The 19,437-nt window shown below is 35.4% G+C and overlaps 2 protein-coding genes and 1 long non-coding RNA gene across 6 annotated transcripts; all 3 read right to left on the bottom strand.

The window, feature by feature from the left end:
* Window positions 1-3,187: 3,187 nt before the first annotated feature.
* On the bottom strand, window positions 3,188-6,347 carry LOC147508338 (uncharacterized). Of its 3 annotated transcripts, XM_086600889.1 has the most exons (4): window positions 5,735-6,347; window positions 5,384-5,468; window positions 5,045-5,209; window positions 3,188-4,027 (listed from the first exon to the last, which is right to left on the bottom strand). In XM_086600889.1, exon 4 carries the CDS (start codon window positions 3,962-3,964, stop codon window positions 3,371-3,373), a length of 594 nt encoding a protein of 197 aa, XP_086457015.1. In that variant the 5' UTR covers window positions 3,965-4,027; window positions 5,045-5,209; window positions 5,384-5,468; window positions 5,735-6,347; the 3' UTR covers window positions 3,188-3,370. The 3 variants fall into 3 exon arrangements, with proteins under 3 accessions (XP_086457015.1, XP_086457016.1, XP_086457017.1); XM_086600890.1 differs by lacking the exon at window positions 5,384-5,468; XM_086600891.1 differs by lacking the exons at window positions 5,045-5,209; window positions 5,384-5,468; window positions 5,735-6,347 and adding an exon at window positions 4,543-5,008.
* A 283-nt stretch (window positions 6,348-6,630) lies between these two features.
* On the bottom strand, window positions 6,631-8,028 carry LOC147508339 (uncharacterized). Of its 2 annotated transcripts, none has more exons than XR_015218041.1 (3): window positions 7,563-8,028; window positions 6,849-7,021; window positions 6,631-6,751 (listed from the first exon to the last, which is right to left on the bottom strand). It is a non-coding gene; the product is annotated as an uncharacterized LOC147508339 (long non-coding RNA). The 2 variants fall into 2 exon arrangements; XR_015218040.1 differs by lacking the exon at window positions 7,563-8,028 and adding an exon at window positions 7,255-7,556.
* Window positions 8,029-15,918: 7,890 nt separating this feature from the next.
* On the bottom strand, window positions 15,919-17,565 carry LOC147508340 (protein FAR1-RELATED SEQUENCE 7-like). The gene is made up of 2 exons (XM_086599127.1): window positions 16,338-17,565; window positions 15,919-16,244 (listed from the first exon to the last, which is right to left on the bottom strand). The coding sequence occupies exons 1-2, from the start codon at window positions 17,509-17,511 to the stop codon at window positions 16,201-16,203; spliced, it is 1,218 nt and encodes a 405-aa protein (XP_086455253.1). The 5' UTR covers window positions 17,512-17,565; the 3' UTR covers window positions 15,919-16,200.
* Between the last annotated feature and the right edge of the window lie 1,872 nt (window positions 17,566-19,437).

The raw sequence follows: 19,437 nt of genomic DNA on the forward strand, positions 1-19,437 counted from the left end.
ACGACACAAAGGAGTGAAAGTATAAACAAGTTTTTGAAAGCATTCTTTGGAAGTAAGATGATTCTTCGGGAGTTTGTAGATAAGTATGCCAAGGCTATGGCTACTCGTTGTGAATCTGAAAGGGAAGAGGACTATAAGACATGACAAACTGCACCTAGCTTGTGGTCTAATTGGTCTGTGGAACGTGAAGCCTCCGAAGTTTATACAAGAAAAATATTTTATATATTTCAAGAAGAGCAAAAAAACTCTTGATCTTCGAATGGAATTGGTTGAAACTAATGGAGATGTTTGTAAATATAAAGTGGAGGAAATAGGAAGTCGGAGAAGGGGTCGTACTCTTACATATAATAAATAAGAAAAGTCAGTGTTTTGTACATGTAGAAAGTTCGGGTTTCAAGGAATACTTTGCTCCCATGCTTTGAAATTGTTTCGTGACTTGAATTTTTTAACTTTGCTCTCCAAGTATTATCTGAAAAGATGGACAAAGAATGTCATTGATGAAGTTGTTTTTGACTCGTATGGAGAAACGATACCAAGGGACATTGATCTGGATGCTGCAACTCGATATAGTGAGTTGTCACATATTTTGCAAAGAATTATTGCAAAGGGTGCGATGTCGAGTGATTTGTGCTTAGTTGCTAAGTCAGAGTTACTACAAGTCGAGGCGAAACTGGATGCATTAACAATTAAATATGTGAACCAAGGACAAGGATCTCAAAAGAACACACCTGATACACATGGAGTTTCTTTACCCGACATGAATGAGGATGCACAAATTCGAGACCCAAAAAGAAAACCAAGTCGTGGCTCAGCTAAAAGAGCAAAAGGTCCGCTCGAGACTAGACCATCCAGAAGGAGAACTTCATCTAAACCAAAGGGTTTGTGCTTACATATCAATAATATTTTAATTATCTATTTGTAACTTACATGACTTGCTCTATTTTTTTGAATGTGAGCGTATCATGTAGGTAACCAAGAGACACAGGAGATACCTATTACAGAAGCCATAGAAGGGGAATTAAATGTGGATAACACAACTAACCCAACTATGGTATGTATTGCTTTATTCTTAGTTTTAAAGTATTGAATTGCTCAAGATCTTAAGATATATCATGTAACTCATTTCTTTTTGTATGGGAGGCACATGAACAACAATATAACTTTAACAGATGGAATATCGGGGAAACATCAAATGCTTATCAAGTTGTGCAAGTGGTAAGTATTTTTGATGTCCATTGTAGTATATCAATATATAGAGGATGATTATGAATTCCGACATATGTGTTGTGTAGGATCCATTTAGATTGGGACTTGGGCAGATTCACCAACAATCACATAGCCAAATTCCAAATAACATGGGCACAACATTAGACATGTATCAACAAGTATTGGTACATCAACCTTCATATTAACACAACCCAAATCAAGTACCTCCATTTCTTGGCCTTTTCCTACCGAATGATGTCTGCCATTCTATGCTACTATTTCCTAGTGACTATTCCACATCTCAACAGGTATCCAAAATAGCAAATACATTACATCTTTATATTTTGTTGGCTAGCTTCTCCATCTCAATGACTAAGTTATGCTTCAAATGTTTTTGTAGGCAAGTATTTCACAGTTGTGTGAAGCTCAACGACCGGCTCGACGATTGTCTTTTCCAGATTCATCGACACCATAGATGGTACAATACGTTGGTACATGGTTTATATAAAGAGTGTTTTGTAAATGGCTGGGTAAAAAAATTATATGAGGCACAAAGAAAGTTTTTGGGAATATGCATTTTCTGAAGATAGTGCTGCTAGTATTTGTTGGTTAAGTTGTATACTTTTGTGAATTTTGTTTTTGGTGAAAAAATATAATTATTGTCGTGTAGACATTGATGGGGAATATTGTTTTTGTATTTAAATTCCATTATCTACTCTGCAATCCAGCATGTTGTTTTTCAAATTGAACGGCAAAGGCTGCTGCAATGCTGAGGCATTCTTTTTGTTTAAGGATTTAGGTTTTCATAATAGTATTTATTCCAACTTGAAGTTAGCGATGGTTGATAGTTTTATGAGCTGTTTTATTTTCTTTTTGGGTTGTTTTTGGAGCTCCAGTTCTATAGCCATATCAATAAAATGGTTGAGGATTGAAATATTAATATTGTTATAGATTTTTCTGATCCATATATTATCATAGCTAGATATGTGTTTGCAAGGGAAGCACTCAATGTTGGGAGTTTTTTTAGTTGGGAAATTCTCTCCTTCTGAATTTCTACAAAAGCAACGTTTGTGCTTCAGGGCCTCACGAGTCACGAAGTATGATGAACAAGTGTGTTGGGTGTTTATGTTGCTTGAAAATTTTCAATAGCAATACCTTCTTTGTTACTCGATAGTTTTTGAGGCTGCTGTATATGTGTTTCACGCAGGTGCTGTGAGTTATCATGGTCAGTGGAATACTACTTCCTTGGTTTTAATTCCACTCTACTTGTAACCTCAGTATTTTGGTAGCGAACTTGGAATTAAAAAGAAAACACTGGAAGACATGTGAGATATCGGAAGAAAACAGTATAGAACTTCAAATTTGGAAGCGTGGGTGCCTTCTCTTAATTTTAGCGATGATTATCGAAAAAAATCTATATATATTGTAGTAGCTTGAAGCAGCAATTCTTTTCTTTATTTTTTTTTCATTTTCTTAACCTGCTGTGAGTGGAATTTGATCACCACAACTTGGTGGTTCATTAGGAATTATAATACCAATGATATATTTCATCAAGAACTAAATTTTTTTATCACTTTGTTTAAACAAATCGTTAAAAACTCAACTTCTCTAGCTCAGAATATCTGGTGCAATATGAAGACAGTGATATATTTGACCATAAAACATGTGTCTCGCGAAAAATATGGAGCGCACTGCGAGTGTTGGGGAAATGAAACAAAAAAGGTTTTGGAGGTGAATATAGAGTATGAATTGATGAGAGTTGGCAATGGTGGGTCTACCTTAGCACTGAAGATGAGTGTTGGTGACTATTCGATTAGGCGGGAAAAATTGAAGAATGGAAAGTGACGGAGGGAGAAAGTTTTGTTTTGTTTTGTGTTTTTTTTTTTTTTTTTTCGTCTCACGAGTCTCATTATCCCGTCTCTTTGTTTGATTCAAATGCTGAGGTGGAAGAAGTTACGATCTGGACCAATCAGAGAAAGAGTTAACAAACACAACAAATTCGGACTTGTAGCTTGAGTGCTTGACTAGCTTAAACATTTCGATAGGGACCTAAAATGTAAAAGTCATAATGTAAGAGGCCACGTACTTCTCCAAACTAGCCAATTGGCTCGGCTATTGCCGGGCTTACTATATTAACAGTGGATGATCTTATGATTAAGCTAGTTCAGTGCTGAGCTATATTCAGTTGATTCTGTGCTGCATCTTTAATTGCCATAGCTGCATCAAGTTCAGCATCGACTGATTTCATGAACATTTCATGTTGGGCCTTCACAATAATCAGCACATTGCGCAACCAGGCCACATTGAAATTCACATTTTCAGCAGACATTAAAGACTGCTCCCATTTTCTCCAGCAACATTCAGAGACCCTACCTACTGATTGGTTCATCTCCACTATTGTCTGCAGCAACCTCTTCACTGTATCGCCCTGCAGAACTGGATCTACTAAAGCTGAATCAGAAGCCATCAAACCATGTTTCTCCCGAACCTGGTTATATAGTGGCAGATACTCCTTGGACAATAAAAAACCATCAAACTCAACCTTCTCCTTGTCAGTTGACAAAGGCAGAAGTGCTCTGAAAAGTCCTTCTTTTTCCTCAATCGCCCCAGCATCAACAACTTCAGTTGGCAATCTAATATTATCACCTACCTCCATCAAAGGCATTTTATGCCCTGCCTTGTCTCTAACAACTGTTATTAGCTCTCTGCTAGCTATTCCTGCATCATTCCCACTCTCATCTCGCTTATTAGCACCCATATCTTGCTCACCACCAACGGCTGGAGTATTTGTTTGAAATTTGAAGGCTAACAAATTCACATCCTGCATAAATACCACGTATACAATGAAGTAATGAGTTTGATACCTACGTAGTTCTACAATTGCAAGCTCTAGGGAGGTATATTAGTTTCTATTATGAGATTAAATAAAAGACGGGCAATTGAACAATGTGAATCCAATTGCATACTCATATAAGCGGTGAATATGAGCTTAAATAAAATACAAACGTTTTTGTGTCTATTTACCCCTTGTCAGACTCTTAAACCTGCGTGCCTGTTGATATGATTTTTGTGCCTCTACATCAGCGTAAAGTTCTTGTTAACTGACAGAGCAGTAGATCCTGAGAGGACACTACTTCAAGTCTCGGTCAAGTGCTAGGGCTGAAGGAAGTGTTGGCATGTGTATTTCGCCCATGGCTAAACCGACTGTGACTTTGATAAAAATCAATTATCATTGTGACTCATCAGCTTGGGCTATGGGAATACAGTGCTTTTAAAATAAAACATCTAAGCAAGAAACCACTTCAGTTAATATTAGTGCTAGTCGTCAATACTTACAACTATATCTCAACGTTTATCCTTTGTATATGAGTAAAATTTCAGCATGCACTTTCTATTGGTCACCCTCCCCCTACCTAAACAAGCGATTATGCAATTAGCATTTTCATCAGTTAAAAGGTCTACCTTACATGAAAGAATTCAGTAAATGTTTCTCCATGTTGGTTTGAGGTTTAGCAAACTTAATCATTGAGAGTATTCTTCGCATCCACAATATTGAGAATGAAACCGGACATAAAGTGTTGAAATAACTGTTCTGGACATGGAATGCAATGAAGATAGTTTTTATCATGTTTTTACTGAGATATTGGCCAGAAATGACACCTTAGAGTAAACCCACGACATGATAAGGAACCAATAAGATGAATAAAGAGAAAATATATACATTCCAAAAGGTCATAATTGATAACTTATCCCTTAGTAGGTAGTTGTGAAGGAATGCCCCCTACGTATAAGGATGATTCACAGAAAAAAGAAAAGAAAAGTTTGTTGGGCTTCATACCTCCAAGTTACATGCGTTGCAGATCACACTCCAATCAATGAGATGCTACATTGATAGTCCCGACCAATGCAGTAGTAGCTCACAAAGTTTAACTATCATATTGTAAATCCCTTTATCAATATTTAATTGATAGAAATGTCACCAAGTGCTTGACATCTTCCTAACCTATATTAAACATGTGGCATGTTATATTGAGCAGACACACAATCACTACGAAAAAACCAATAACTAAAGCCAACATAATCTCAATAAACACACTCATAATAGAATTTAAAACCCATCGAAAATTTCTAAAAACTTCTGAGCCCAAAGAGTCGCAATTTCAATATTCTTAAATACCTTTCTAGTGGTAGTTCCAAGTGCATATAGGAATTTATTTCATTAGCAACCAAAGCCCCCTTAGCACAATCATGTTGTCAGCCATCTAAGAAGAAGAAAATAGATAGAGAATATAAACAAATAAAAGAAACGCAAAAAAAGACGTAACAACAAATGTACACTAAATGATCTATCAAGAACCGTTAATGTCCATCCAAAATCAAGGACCGAACCAATAACAAACAAAATAAGACTCCCAATAAATTTGCATTTCCCAAGAAAAGTACGCCAAACGCAAAAATAAGCTCCCAATTGAAAGAACATCAAACAGTTTAGTCCAAATAATGATGAAATAAGGCAGGAGCAACTGACCATGTCAATACCGGCATCTATTGTAGCTAGAACAGAGCCTGAATAGTTTGCATGAAGTGGGTCGATAATCCTGTCTACACCCTGCCAGTCCGAGATAACAAAACTCTGCAAAAAGCACACAACAATTAGACTTACTTCCGGGTTTGAATAACATACCGGAAATGCTCATTTTATATTTAGAATTAGCATGTTGTCGGTAAGAGGTTGTACCCTGAAGCGAGAGTTCGAAAAGCAGAAAGTAGCATTTACTACCTAACTGGAACTATCTAGACTCAAGACATCAAGAAAGTAATGGCAAATAATTGACACCAGATCTGGCACACTATTCGACTTTAGGTTTTTTTGCCCCTGATAATATTTTCTCAAAGAGAATAGGCGAGTGTATTCCATGGTCTTTCACTACCATACTGAAAAGAGCTGAAGAGAGAATGAAGACATATCCCATAATACTTTAATTGGATAGCATAAAAAACAGGAAATAGAAAACTAATGAAATTTTTTTTATCATTTATTAGAGAAACCTATTTTAGCTTAGGTAGAGCAAAAAAATTCTAACGTTTCAATAAACCAAATTATTTGTCATCCAAGGCTGGTTTCAGTCGACATACACCATATTATTTGTCCACACATCATTCATCTTTGACTGATTGGTTGCCCCTCATCACCCCAAATGTTTTTATGCAAGAGCCCCCTGCCCTGCCCTGCCCTGGCCTCACTAGTTTCCAAGGGTTTCATGCAGCTAAACTAATGCAATTCAAACGATTGAAATCTGCATCAAATTTGTGGGCATACTACCCAAGGTGACAACTATTTGATCCACCACTGACCTTCAATTTGTACCAAAGTTAATATATCCAAATTTCAACATCCAAATAATATTTATCCCTTTTCGATGACAATCCCACTAAACCTGACAATCCAACTCTTCTGCCTAGGGTGGTCTCTACCTTCAACCAACTCAACTTCCCGAATAATTTCTTTTCCTGAATATTGTTCCTTTAGCCATCGTCTTCCCAGCTACAAATAAAATCTACAATTAGAAACATAACAATTCATAAAAAAAAAAAAAACAAAAATAATTGTACAAAAAAACCAAACTCCCTTTAGTTAGTACCTCAACAAATCTTAGTTCAGGAAAATCCGTGTTGGGCTTTACACGAAGCTCTCCTTCAATACTATGAACTTTGCATATTTAACAAATCGACTTTTCTTAGTTTCACTTCACCGTCTCCTTTTGAGTTGTGCTCTCTTTCTTCTTTCAATCTCTTCACTTTCAATTGCAAAGACCTGTAAAAATAAACATAATAAAAATTTAAAATCTAGAGATCTGGATTGAATTTTGTGCAAGCGATTTTTTTCCCCTTAGCAGGGCGAGAAGAGAAAGAAAAGGTTTGGTGGATATTAAAGAGTTATTTTAGTTAGCTAAGGATTTTGGTGGATATTAAATTCTTCATTCTTCATTAATAAAAGCATAAAGAAAGATATTGCTAAGGATTAAGAAGAAGAAGATGGGGTCATACCTTAAATCTCGATGGGATTATTTCGGATTTTTTTCTAGTACTGGGTTTCTCTTGTTTTGTTAGAGAAGGGATTTGTTTTATTTGTTTTCTTTTTTCATCAAATTGAAGAGGAAGAGAAAGGTTGGGAGGGCGCACCAAGGTTTTTCTTTTGGGCTTTCTTTTTTTTGGTTTATTGAGTCAATAACAACAATACTACACTTTGTTTCTAAATTTCCATGTATGGAACCACTAAGGAAGAAAATTAAACATATATCAAGGAAGACGAAGTTACATGATTAAAGGATAAATAAAGAGAGAAGGGCCGGTACCTTGGATGCTGGGTGTTTTTTACCACTTTCTGGCCATACTTTCTCCACTTATATCCATCATCCAAGACATCGACATCACTTAAGAGTCTTGAAACAAAACCTTGGCTCTTTAAGTTTCCTCCTTGTCTTCACTTTCTTCATCTTCATTGCACCTTCATATCTATTTTTTCCTATGCTACCATCCATATATTCATGTTTGAAGCCGTGAGATATTCGTTTACTAATAAGCCGAGAAGCAATCTCTGAATGTTCTTCAGGCACGTTAAACGATAAGAATCATTTGTTGTTGGCAAAGCAGGACAGAGACTCCTTGCCATTGTCTTCATATCAAGGTCAATTCTTCTTGACGACTGTGCTTCAGACCAATTGGTTGAAAACTCTAGTATTCTATTGGTATGAAAATCAATATTAGTCTATTTTTTCCTATGCTACCATCCATATATTCATGTTTGAAGTCGTGAGATATTCGTTTACTAATAAGCCGAGAAGCAACCTCTGAATGTTCTTCAGGCACATTAAACGATAAGAATCATTTGTTGTTGGCAAAGCAGGATAGAGACTCCTTGCCTTTGTCTTCATATCAAAGTCAATTCTTCTTGACGATTGTGCTTCAGACCAATTGGTTGAAAACTCTAGTATTCTATTAGTATGAAAATCAATATTAGTTGTATGATTCTTTTTCTTAACCTCAAAATATCATCGAGTACGTGCTTCCAAGAGCCACCCCACATGCTTCTCAAGTGCCTGCACTGCAGCAGAAGTATCTAATGGTTCCCATGTTTTGTCCACTATGGCTGAAACCCAGTAACTATATATGTTATGTTGGAAGTTCATGCAAGTGAGATGTCAAAACATGTTGCAGATGCGATTCAGGATCAGAAAATTTCTCACCACACTAACAACACTTCCACAATGACCATTCCGGGTTATTTTTATCTTTAGCGAACAACAACGCTTCTTTTGACACAACCTCTCCAGCCAGTTCATGTTCTAATGGACTGAAATGAATCTTTAAACCCTGAATTGACACTTTTAAAAATGTATTCCTTTCATTAACATTCAAACCATTCCAGTAATTTTGAACATTAAGTTTCTTTCTAGCTAAAGATGAAAGGAAACTTTTCATTGAGTAAGCACACAAACTTTCCTGCCTCAATTACTTCTCTTCGATCTTCGACTTCAAGACTCGATATCTCTTGCACTTTCATGATCAATAATAACTATTTTATTCAAATTATCATCTCTTACCCGAATCGACACTTTTAAAAATGTATTCCTTTCATTAACATTCAAACCATTCCAATAATTTTGAACCTTAAGTTTCTTTCTAGATAAAGATGAAAGGGTACTCGGATTCACCTTTTGGACTTTGTTCTAGCATTCTTGAAGACCAAAATTTTCGTTGAGTAAGCACACAAACTTTCCTGCCTTAATTACTTCTCTTTGATCTTCGACTTACATCAGGGACTTAATAAGATGATGAGTCAATGACCTAGAATGTCATCTCCTGTGAGCTACACCATCATTTTTGACCTCGTTTAATTTTGGAATAAGAGAAGAATAAAAGAGAGGGTTTGAAGAGATGAATTTTTAATTTTGGAAGAAGAGAAGAATAAAAGAGAGGGTTTGAAGAGATGAATTTTTTTTTGGAGAGTTTTGGGAGTGTTTTGTAGAATTGAAAAAAGAGTATAGAAATAAGTTTTTATCTATTTTGGGCTACGAACAATTGAAAAATGGCATAGAATTCCTTTTTTTTATGTAAAATCTGATGTGTCGGGTCTCGAAAAAAAAAAGATGTGATGTGGGTGCACAGGAGCATTCTCAACTACTCAGTATTAATGGTCTTTGATATTTTTGGTGAAGATAATAGAAAAAAATTTCTACAAAAAACAGTCAAAACGAAAATATTTAACCTTCTCAAAAATTATTTTGAAATTTGAAAAATTTGGACGGTTGAATAATTTTATAACGTTGTAAACAATTTTCGATATGTCTAGACATCTTCAAATGTGTTGATTTTTTCTAAAAATAATCTATATTATAGAGAGAATATCTCCACCAAAAATTAGTTTCTAATTCATTATTTTTGATAGTAAAATTTCTTTGGAGTTAATATAATGAGCTGGATATTTGAATAAATAAAAAATCCCAAAATACTAATGTAAGATACATATTATTGGGCGTAAAAAGATTGATTTGAGATGCTCCAGTCCAGGAAATTGATCCATAAAAGGCAAATTAGGTGGTGCATCTCACCAAAAAGGCGATAGAGGCGTTACTCGACGTGTTTATGCCACCTGATAACATGAATACAAAATCTCTATTTAGACGCTAATTACACATACAATGGAGTATGGGACTATGTAAATGGTCATACAATATATGTGCAAGGAATATATATATACTAGCCATTTTGGCCCGGCCTATGGCCGGACTTGCTACATAGATAGCTAATGACTCAAAAGCCTAAAGTCCACTTGAATAAATAATATATGTATATTGATAGCTAATGATTCATTGCATACTTTGTTTGAAGGGTTTATGTTTTTATATATTTTTTTTAAAAGGATTGCAAGTTCTCAAACTTTGATCTAGTAAGTATAATGCGTACAATTTTTTTGGCTGATGCATCAGCAGTAGTGAAAGACAAATCGATGTCAATTTCAAATCTAGATGAGAGTCCTACCTTAGCTTTCTCAGCTGCTTGACGAAGTATTTGGACAGCTAACTTGCCGATTGTAGCATCAATCAGCACTCCACAAATTAAAATCAATATAATTACACTTCACAGTCAGAGTAGCAATTAAGACACATTCGAAAAGGTCAAGCCAACATTGCACTTGATGAGGTCTCGACTGGCAGTATCAAAGGAGACATCAATATATACCAAGCGCAAAAACAGTAAAAGTGTAAAACCGTTGCCTTCATTCCAAGGCCTAGACTAAGTTACGACAAATTATGGTAGAAACATGTTTTTTGACGTACCACAACTAATTTAAGCCGATTAATCATAATCTCTCAGATAGTTCAATCGATGAGAACTTAACTAAGTACTTGACAATAATATACTAAAAACAAACAATGTATATTTTATCATTAGAGCAAACAATTTAGAACCTAACAATGTAAAGATCTAAGTTTTATAACAATACTACTACTTGATTGAGTATTCAAGAAGAATACATGCCTTAAAATCATATGTTTATCTTTTTAATGATCCCACAAAAAATACGCTTATCAACTGTCACGGGGATGAGATGGGAAGATGAAGTGTTGTTTGGGTTTTGGAAAGAGGTGCGGTGGGTTTTAGATAGTGTTTTGTTTGCTGTGAATTCTCAAAAATAAAAAATAAAAATAAAAATAAATAATAATAATAATAATCTCTGTTAGATGTTGTTTCCTGTTTTTTACCGTGTGCTGTATGTTCATACATACGTACAAAAATTTACCGTGCGCTGTATGTTCATACGTACAAAAATTGTGACATATACTTATCTACCATAAAATTTCACCATTTTGCATATGAACATATGTAAAGAAGATATAAAGGCCGAACTATAGACTTATCCCAGTAGAATGATGTGAAAATGAGAGCTCAATTCAATTAAAAGTTCGGCTGAAATATAGAATCACCTCAATAGACTGATGCGTAGATGAAAGTTCAATTAAACAAAAAAAAAAAACTCAAATATTTGACCCAAATCAGCATCAATACCATGAGAATATAAACGATAGTAGAGGTAGACATAGGGTGTTTTTAGTAAACAATTGCATTTAAATTTCTGTGTATGCTTAATATACTCAACACATATCTTTTATCTTATTTGGTTACATGGTGTTGGTGGAAAGAAATCGACTTTTCTTATTATTATCTGCCAAAACGTCTCGCGTGATTAGAGATGGGAAATAGGCAGTGGAAGAGTTGGGAATTGGTAGTGGGGTCAGTCGGTCCAAATTTAGTACATAATGGGAAGTTTCCAATTCAATTAATAATAAAACCCCTAAACCTCCTAAACAAAACAAATCCATAAAGCCCCACCGTTTTGCCGACTTTATAAGGAATAATTTTTTTACATATTGAATGATATATATACTTCTCTTACATACAACAAGCCACATATTAGATTTGGTTTGGGTGTTGTAATTAGCAAATATCAATGAGGACAAATTGGAAAAGAAAAAATCATTGCCATTGCCTATATATATATATATATACAACCCGACTCCTAAAAGGACTTTAAATAAGTACCAAATCTAAAATACCCACAGCTTCACTTACAAAATGATTTAATCCCTAATCTTTTATGCATATGATCTGCTAACTATAAAGAACATCTCTACAAAAATTTAACTTCGTTTGACAATTTTTAACACACGGCAAAAAGAAGAATGCAAAAACTAGACATTTAGACCTTTATATATATATATATATATATATATATATATATATATATATATATATATATATAAAAAGTGGAAAACAATTTTATCTAAGTTAGAGGATATCAAACGAGTTGAATTTTTGTAGAGATGTTCTGTATGGTTAGTAGATCATATGCACAAAAGATTAGGGTTTAAATCATTTTGTAGGTGAAGTTGTGGGTGTTTTAGATTTGGTATTTATTTAAGGTCCTTCTAGGAGCCGGAATGTATATATATATATATATATATATATGGGGAGGGATCAGTATACAACAGATTTTGTACAACAGATTTTACAATGAATATAGGCCTTACAACACATCAAATCCTAGGGTCCTCAAGAGAGTTAGGATTTCATAATTGACTCTCAAATATTGACAATAACGGCTCGGCTCAACTAATGGGCAATTAAGCCTTTGACCAAACTATTACGGTCTCTATTTCTTTCTCCCAACTTTCTCTCTCTCTCCTCCATTTCTTCTTCAGAGTTAAGAACACCCCCACCCCCACCACCGCTCATCAAATCCTAGGGTCCTCAAGAGAGTTCACGTGCTCAACTGCGGGTCACGTGCTCAACTACGACTCAAGCCATTTTGACCAATATATTTGTCACGGTCTTTCTCTCCCCTTTCAACGTGTTTCTCTCTCTCCCGTCTCTTTTTCTTCTTCATAACATCTCCTCTTAAAATAAAATTAAAAAAAAAAAACGGCAAGAACAAAGCAGACAACAAGGAAGTCAACAGGAGGGAAGACACCAAGGAAGCAGCTAGGCAGAAGAAAATTAAATCGGCACCAGCAAAACAAGGAGTGAAGGCCTGGTATGTTGCTTTCTCTTAAAATTTTGTTGTTGGGATGAGACTGTGTAAAAGTAAAGTAAATTTTGCCCGTACAGTACTTGTGTGAGCAGAATGAGCAATAGCTCTTAACAAATGTTAGTATGAAAATCTTTGTAAATGGGTGAATGTGTTGTTCAGTTGGGTCAATTCAATATTTAGTTTTTTATGTGGATTCAAAATTTGACATGGAGGGTGTATCCCTGTGGAGCAACTCTTGGCCTGAGTTTGTTGGAGCTGTAAAATAATGTCCTCGTAGAACTTATTTTTGGTTTGCCTAAATTGTTCGAAGAGTTTTGTTGTTGTAAAGGGATATTCGCTACTGTAACATTTTTTTTCTCTACACTAATACGGAATACCTTATTTTGCTCATCAGTGTGATTTAGAAGAACAAATCTCTGTTTGTAATCCCCATATTGATTGCCTAGCTTGTATTGAAAAATGCTTGGTTTTGAATATGGTTTTTATATGAGATATTGAAATGAAAGATTTATATATTTGATCTTGATTGCTTGACATTATATAATTGAGTTGATTAATTAAGTCAATCTGAATTTCTCATTTATTTGTTGATTCAGCTGTGCTAGTCTTCGATCAATTGTTGTAGTCAATCAGTTGTTATAATGCTATTAATTGATAGAGAAATATTTTCTTATTGTGTTGTCTTGGCCAAGTGGGGCGCCTTGCGTCAATGTAGATGGAGAGCTTTCTTTTGATTAGGTTGATTTTGTTGTGGTGGCCTTAGTTTATCCGGCTCCTAAGGCATGCTTTTGATTGAAAGTAATTCAAATTGCTTTCCGCGGTTTTTACTGTTATAGATAGTTGTGGATACATGTGATTCTGTTAGATTTTGTGCGTATTTAACGTAACACTTGTAGCTTGATTGTGTTAAATTGATATGATCAGTTCATAACCATTGTCGCCAATGTTTTCAATTGAATTAAATTTACACTCTTTTGTCGTTTTAATGGCCTAGCTAGTTGTTACATTTAAATCCCCAAGTTCTTGGTGCAGATTTGGAATTAGTGGTTATCTTACTGTACTTGAACTTAGAGTCCACACGTAAAGGCGTTATACCGTAATAATTTGTTCAAAGATCCTAGAACAATAACGACCTAATTTGTAATGCGTAAAATATTTGTTCTCCATGCGGGGAGTTTCAAAAAGTCAGATAAGAAAGGAACACTTACCTTCTCGATGAAGTCCCAACCAATTTCCTATTCAAAAAAATTGTTTAGTAGAATATATAGAAGATGAATATGAATCTGTTGTTCTCAATCCATTTTCAATTAATATTTTTCATGTGGTTTTGTTGTTCTCATTTTTGGAAACTTTTTATGGGTTTTGGATTTAATATATACTTATGTTTGACTAATTAAAATGGGGTTTCTTGTTTTGTCATGATTAGATTTGGGTTTGCTCTTTTTTTCTTGCTTTTTAACCTGTTTTTATATGTTTATCAAACAGATTTGTTCTTATTATGGTTGATCTTTCCATGAGGTTTTGGATTCACTATGTGCTGTGGTTATCTATGTTTAATAAAATGGCATTTTTTGTTGTTCTCATTCTATTCAAATCTTTCCATGGGGATGTTAGATTCATTATCTGGTTTGCATTTCTTTGATAAATTTGCTTTGGTTTCTTCCCTCGCCTTTAATCTGATTTGGGTTTTGTTTTGTTTGTTTGGTTTAGTGGCCCGGGGTTCTTGTTACAATTTGATTTGGGTTTGTTTAACGATAGCGGGAACTTCATGCTTGATGGGGCTCTTAATCGATGACTGATGATTGGGAAGGGGCGGGGGATACTAGTCCCCAAACAACAACACTTTCATCACCTTCCTCGTGTCTTGCACAAGACAGTTACTTCACCATCGGGGCGGCGGCAAAAAATTCCCACATACAAGGCTGCAGCTAGAACAGAGATTGCTCTTCAATGGATGAACCACAACAAATGAGTATCTTGAGAAAGTCAGGAGGGTCTCTCTAGTGTCTAGGGTCCTCTTAGAGCAATTTTGTGGGTTCTTGTTACTTAATTGAACTTCATGGCTTTTCTTCCCCCTCCACTTTTGTGATTCAGAACATATCTATTGAATTGTCCAACTCTAAAAGTGCTCACCTTTGCTACGTAGCAATTCCAACAAGAAGAGATGATGGCGGATCTACTCCTTTAAATAGAAGCACCGAGCTACATTGTAGAAGACAAATTTCCAGGAAGCAAAGTTTTTATATTCATTTGCCTAGGGTACCCTTTCAAAGTCGTCCATCTTGTATTGTAAGCGCTTGTATTTGCATTTACAAAAAAGTATTAACAACTTAAATGTACGACCTCATGAAAGAGACTGTTGATCTTTGTGTAATGTGGAGCCTGGACATTGTTCCTTGAGTAAGACCCATATATCAAACTGGCAACCTCGTGCCCAAAAGTTTGGCACCACAGCAGAAGGACAACCTTCAATTTCGTGTAAAACTTCCACTCTTAACAAGCAATTATTTTGGAATTCCGACTTGTAAAATTTCTCCTCAACAGTATCAAAAGAAACTGTATGAACAGACCCTCGAATGGAAAACATAATATGAAACACTCCTTTAATAGAAACGCAACCACGTTCCGACAGGGACCACTTACCTATGCACTCAAAAGGTGAAGCAACCCATTTCGACGCACTGGAATCCAGAGCAAGCATTTCACATCCAAACCATCCAGTTTTGTGAATAACAACTGAGATCATTTTATATTCCCCACTGCAATCAAAGTATGTGATTCCACGTACAATATCCACATTTTTACTTCTTTGAGTACAAGGAGGCGGTTTGAAGCGGTGACCGATGCGAGCGGGATTGGCAACGCTTTTAGATTTCCAAAGTAGCACATATATCTTCTAGCAATACTAAACCATTGCAAGTACCTCTCACAAAATTTTTCCTTCTTATACTTAAACTACGAATGGAAACCTTTTCATTCGTAACAAAGTATTCGAAAGCAAAAGATGGAACAAACACTAAACTGCAACTTGCAACAGGAAGATGGAACAAACACTAAACTACAACTTGCAACATAGAACAAACACTGAACTGCTATATGGATCGGACTATGGTTAGAACCAACGTAAATGGAGATTGTCTATTAAAAAAAAAACATAAACAGATAGCGTGCACTGCACCAAAAAGACTCACTACTCTGTTACAGTCAAGAAACAAGGTCTGACAAGAAACAAGGTCTGACAATCAAAATTTACAAAGTAAAAGTGTAGCACTTCACCATTGCTATACTCTAAGCAAAAAAAATTACAAGCCAAAATAAATATAGTGTAAGCCACCAGCAGAGCTCTACCCGTTGCCCCCTTCCAAGTATAAAATAACAGTCAAACTGAACCATAAATAATACTACGTGTTACTGAAATCTTCAGCTCCTTCCACCATTGACGTGCCTGTAGAAAATACACTGAAACTGTATTAATAACTGTGAGACTATATGAAAAAAAATGTAAAAAATAAATAAATAATACTATAGTAGTTTGTACCTTCGTGATCTGACTTTGTCTTTTTTGAAGGACAATTTCGACTGTCATGATCAGCATAAGAGTTGCAAGAGTGACATTTTCTTTTGTTCTTACTTCCTTGTTCTTCCATAGGATCTAAGTATCTACCATGTTTTCCTTGTGATGCATCATCTTTTTTGCCGGGTCTACCTTTAGTTCGTGAAACAGGGGGATCTAAGAGCACAAAAGGCAAAGAAGGGTCATCGCTTGAAGCACATGGTGCTGATGGCAAAGAAGGGTCATCTCTTGAAGCACATGGTGCTGATTCACTTGGAGCATCTTCGTTGACAACTTCCCCCGGAGTGATACATGAGATTTTTTTACCGAGTTCCCGTAAACCATCTAAGAATATCTTGTAGCTTGCTGGAGTTCGCGAGGCAATACATGCCCATTTAGTTGCTTCTTGGCATAAATAGCTAAGGTTCATCGCGTCAATTTGTTCTTGACATTGTGATCCTCCCTTATCATCTCTCCTAAATCGGTTAGCCCCTTTCAACCATCTTTCTTTTATGAAACATTTAGGAATTTCATAAACATCAAGTTTGGATAATACCTTTAGTAAGTGGGCACAAGGTATTCCAACAAACTCATAACGATGACATTCACAAACACCTTCACAAGTTTGTGGATTCCATTTCACAATCCAATGCTGATTCTCGCCATCAATTTTATTGCGCATGAACTCCACCTTATATATATTCAACTCACCACCAACAAAGTTAGCTTTATACAACTCGAGATCAAAGTACTGAGCCCTAAATTTTTCATACATCTTTCTTGTATATATCTTTGCTGCATGATTCAAAATAAAACTTTTTCCAGTAACAATACGATTTTTCTGCTCCGACTCAAAATCCTCATGTCTCTCCTTTACTTCTATAGTCTTCAAAGCTTGTTCATATTTTTGAACGAATTCCTTCAGAGTAGTAGTACTACAAATATAGTCTTTGAAAAAGCTATTAATTCCCTCATTACGGCCAGTAGTATTCATACCAGCAAAGAAAGTAGTTCGATTATACACTGGAACCCATGCCTCTCTATCTTTATAAAGTCCGTCCAACCAAGTATTTTCAGTCAGCCCATATTTAACTATCAATGATTTCCATCTCCTCTCAAAATCCTCAATCCTAAATGTAAATCTCAAACATTCCTTCATGGCCCTTTTGAAACCTGATTTTTTGTAGTACAAATATCCTAATTTTTGACCAAACTTCTTCTTAATATGCCAATAACACAACCTGTGTCGTGTGGTAGGAAACACCTTCGGAACAGCAGCTCTCATGGCTGGATCTCGAGTCGATAATAAAAGAAACCGAGCCTTTCCCCATCGCTTTCTTCAAGTCTCGAATAGCCATAAGAAACTCTTCTCCGTTTAGCCTTGTAACAATGCACATCCAAATTGGATGGTTTGAAAGTGATGGTTTACACCAGTGAATGGTGCAAAAGGTAACTCGTACTTGTTAGTCTTGTATGTTGTATCAAAAGTGACTACATCTCCAAACTGTTAAGTAGGACATCGTGACCTAGCATCAACCCAAAAAAAATAACAACTCTCCTTCTAAATCACACCTCATGAGCATGGTAAAATGAGGATTATCAATTTCTCTTCTTTGGAAGTGATTAAAAACCCACTGAGCATCACCAACATCAAGTTTTTGTCTCACATCACGAAGATGATTCCAACATCCACGATCATTGACACCAATCACTTCACCTCCAAGAATAGTATTGACTTTGTTTATTTGTAGATTTGCGTCATAAAAACGCTCAACCATACCTTTCACTGCATCGGGCATTTTTCGATTTGGCTTTAGGTGGTTTCTTTTTTGAGGGTGATACAAAAGAGTGATTATGCTTTCGTCCACAAAACTGCCTAACCTCCCATTTCATTGTGGTTCGAATGAGCTTAATATACATGTGTGATTTGCATTCCCCTCTTTGTGTTGAGGTATTCAACCGTGACCTTGACACCTCCTCTTTAAACTTTTTTTTGTATGACCCGAAATGCGAGCATGCAAAAGAGATGTTTGTCACCTTATCACAATTACTCCAGGATTTGTTAGACGATCTTTTAATGATTGAAAACCCCTTGTTAAGACCATACTTTTCGTAGTATTCTTTCGCCTCTTCGCTTGAATCAAAACCCATGCCCACAAATGGTGTTTGAATATTATGTTCAGCATCCTCATCAGAAAATCCGGTGACCTGCCTCATATCTTCAAAAAATTATGTACGTGATTCTTCCATTTTTAACAGCACCACACCTATAGTAAAATTTTAGTGATTAGCCACTTAATAATCCATAAACTCAATTAATTTTGTTCATCTCAAATATTGCTTATTTTTTTTAAATTAAGAAAAAGAAGAAAAATAAAAATAAATAAAAACATAACTAATACACTATAAAGAATCAAAGAAATATAATACAATTGAAAGAGTAAATTAAAAGAAAAAAAAATCAAATTGAAAACCTTAATAAATCTTGTAAATGAGAGTGTGGATTGTCCTAAAAAAAAGTGTGAACTGGAAGATAATGTCTGTGAGCACCGAATTTTTGGTAGAATATTTTTAACAAATGGAAGAGATGAGGGGTGGTGGGGGTGGGGGTGGGGGTGTTCTTAACTCTGAAGAAGAAATGGAGGAGAGAGAGAGAAAGTTGGGAGAAAGAAATAGAGAGACCGTAATAGTTTGGTCAAAGGCTTAATTGCCCATTAGTTGAGCCGAGCCGTTATTGTCAATATTTGAGAGTCAATTATGAAATCCTAACTCTCTTGAGGACCCTAGGATTTGATGTGTTGTAAGGCCTATATTCATTGTAAAATCTGTTGTACAAAATCATGTTGTATCTTGATCCCTCCCCATAATATATATATATATGTATATATATATATATATATATATATACATATATATATATATATATATATATATATATATATATATATATATATATATATATGGGGTGGGGGTGTTCTTAACTCAAGAAGAAATGGAGGAGAGAGAGAGAAAGTTGGGAGAAAGAAATAGAGAGACCGTAATAGTTTGGTCAAAGGCTTAATTGCCCATTAGTTGAGCCGAGCCA

The sequence above is a fragment of the Coptis chinensis genome, chromosome 3 (assembly GCF_015680905.1).
Source record: "Coptis chinensis isolate HL-2020 chromosome 3, ASM1568090v1, whole genome shotgun sequence".
NCBI classification, from domain to species: Eukaryota; Viridiplantae; Streptophyta; class Magnoliopsida; order Ranunculales; family Ranunculaceae; genus Coptis; species Coptis chinensis.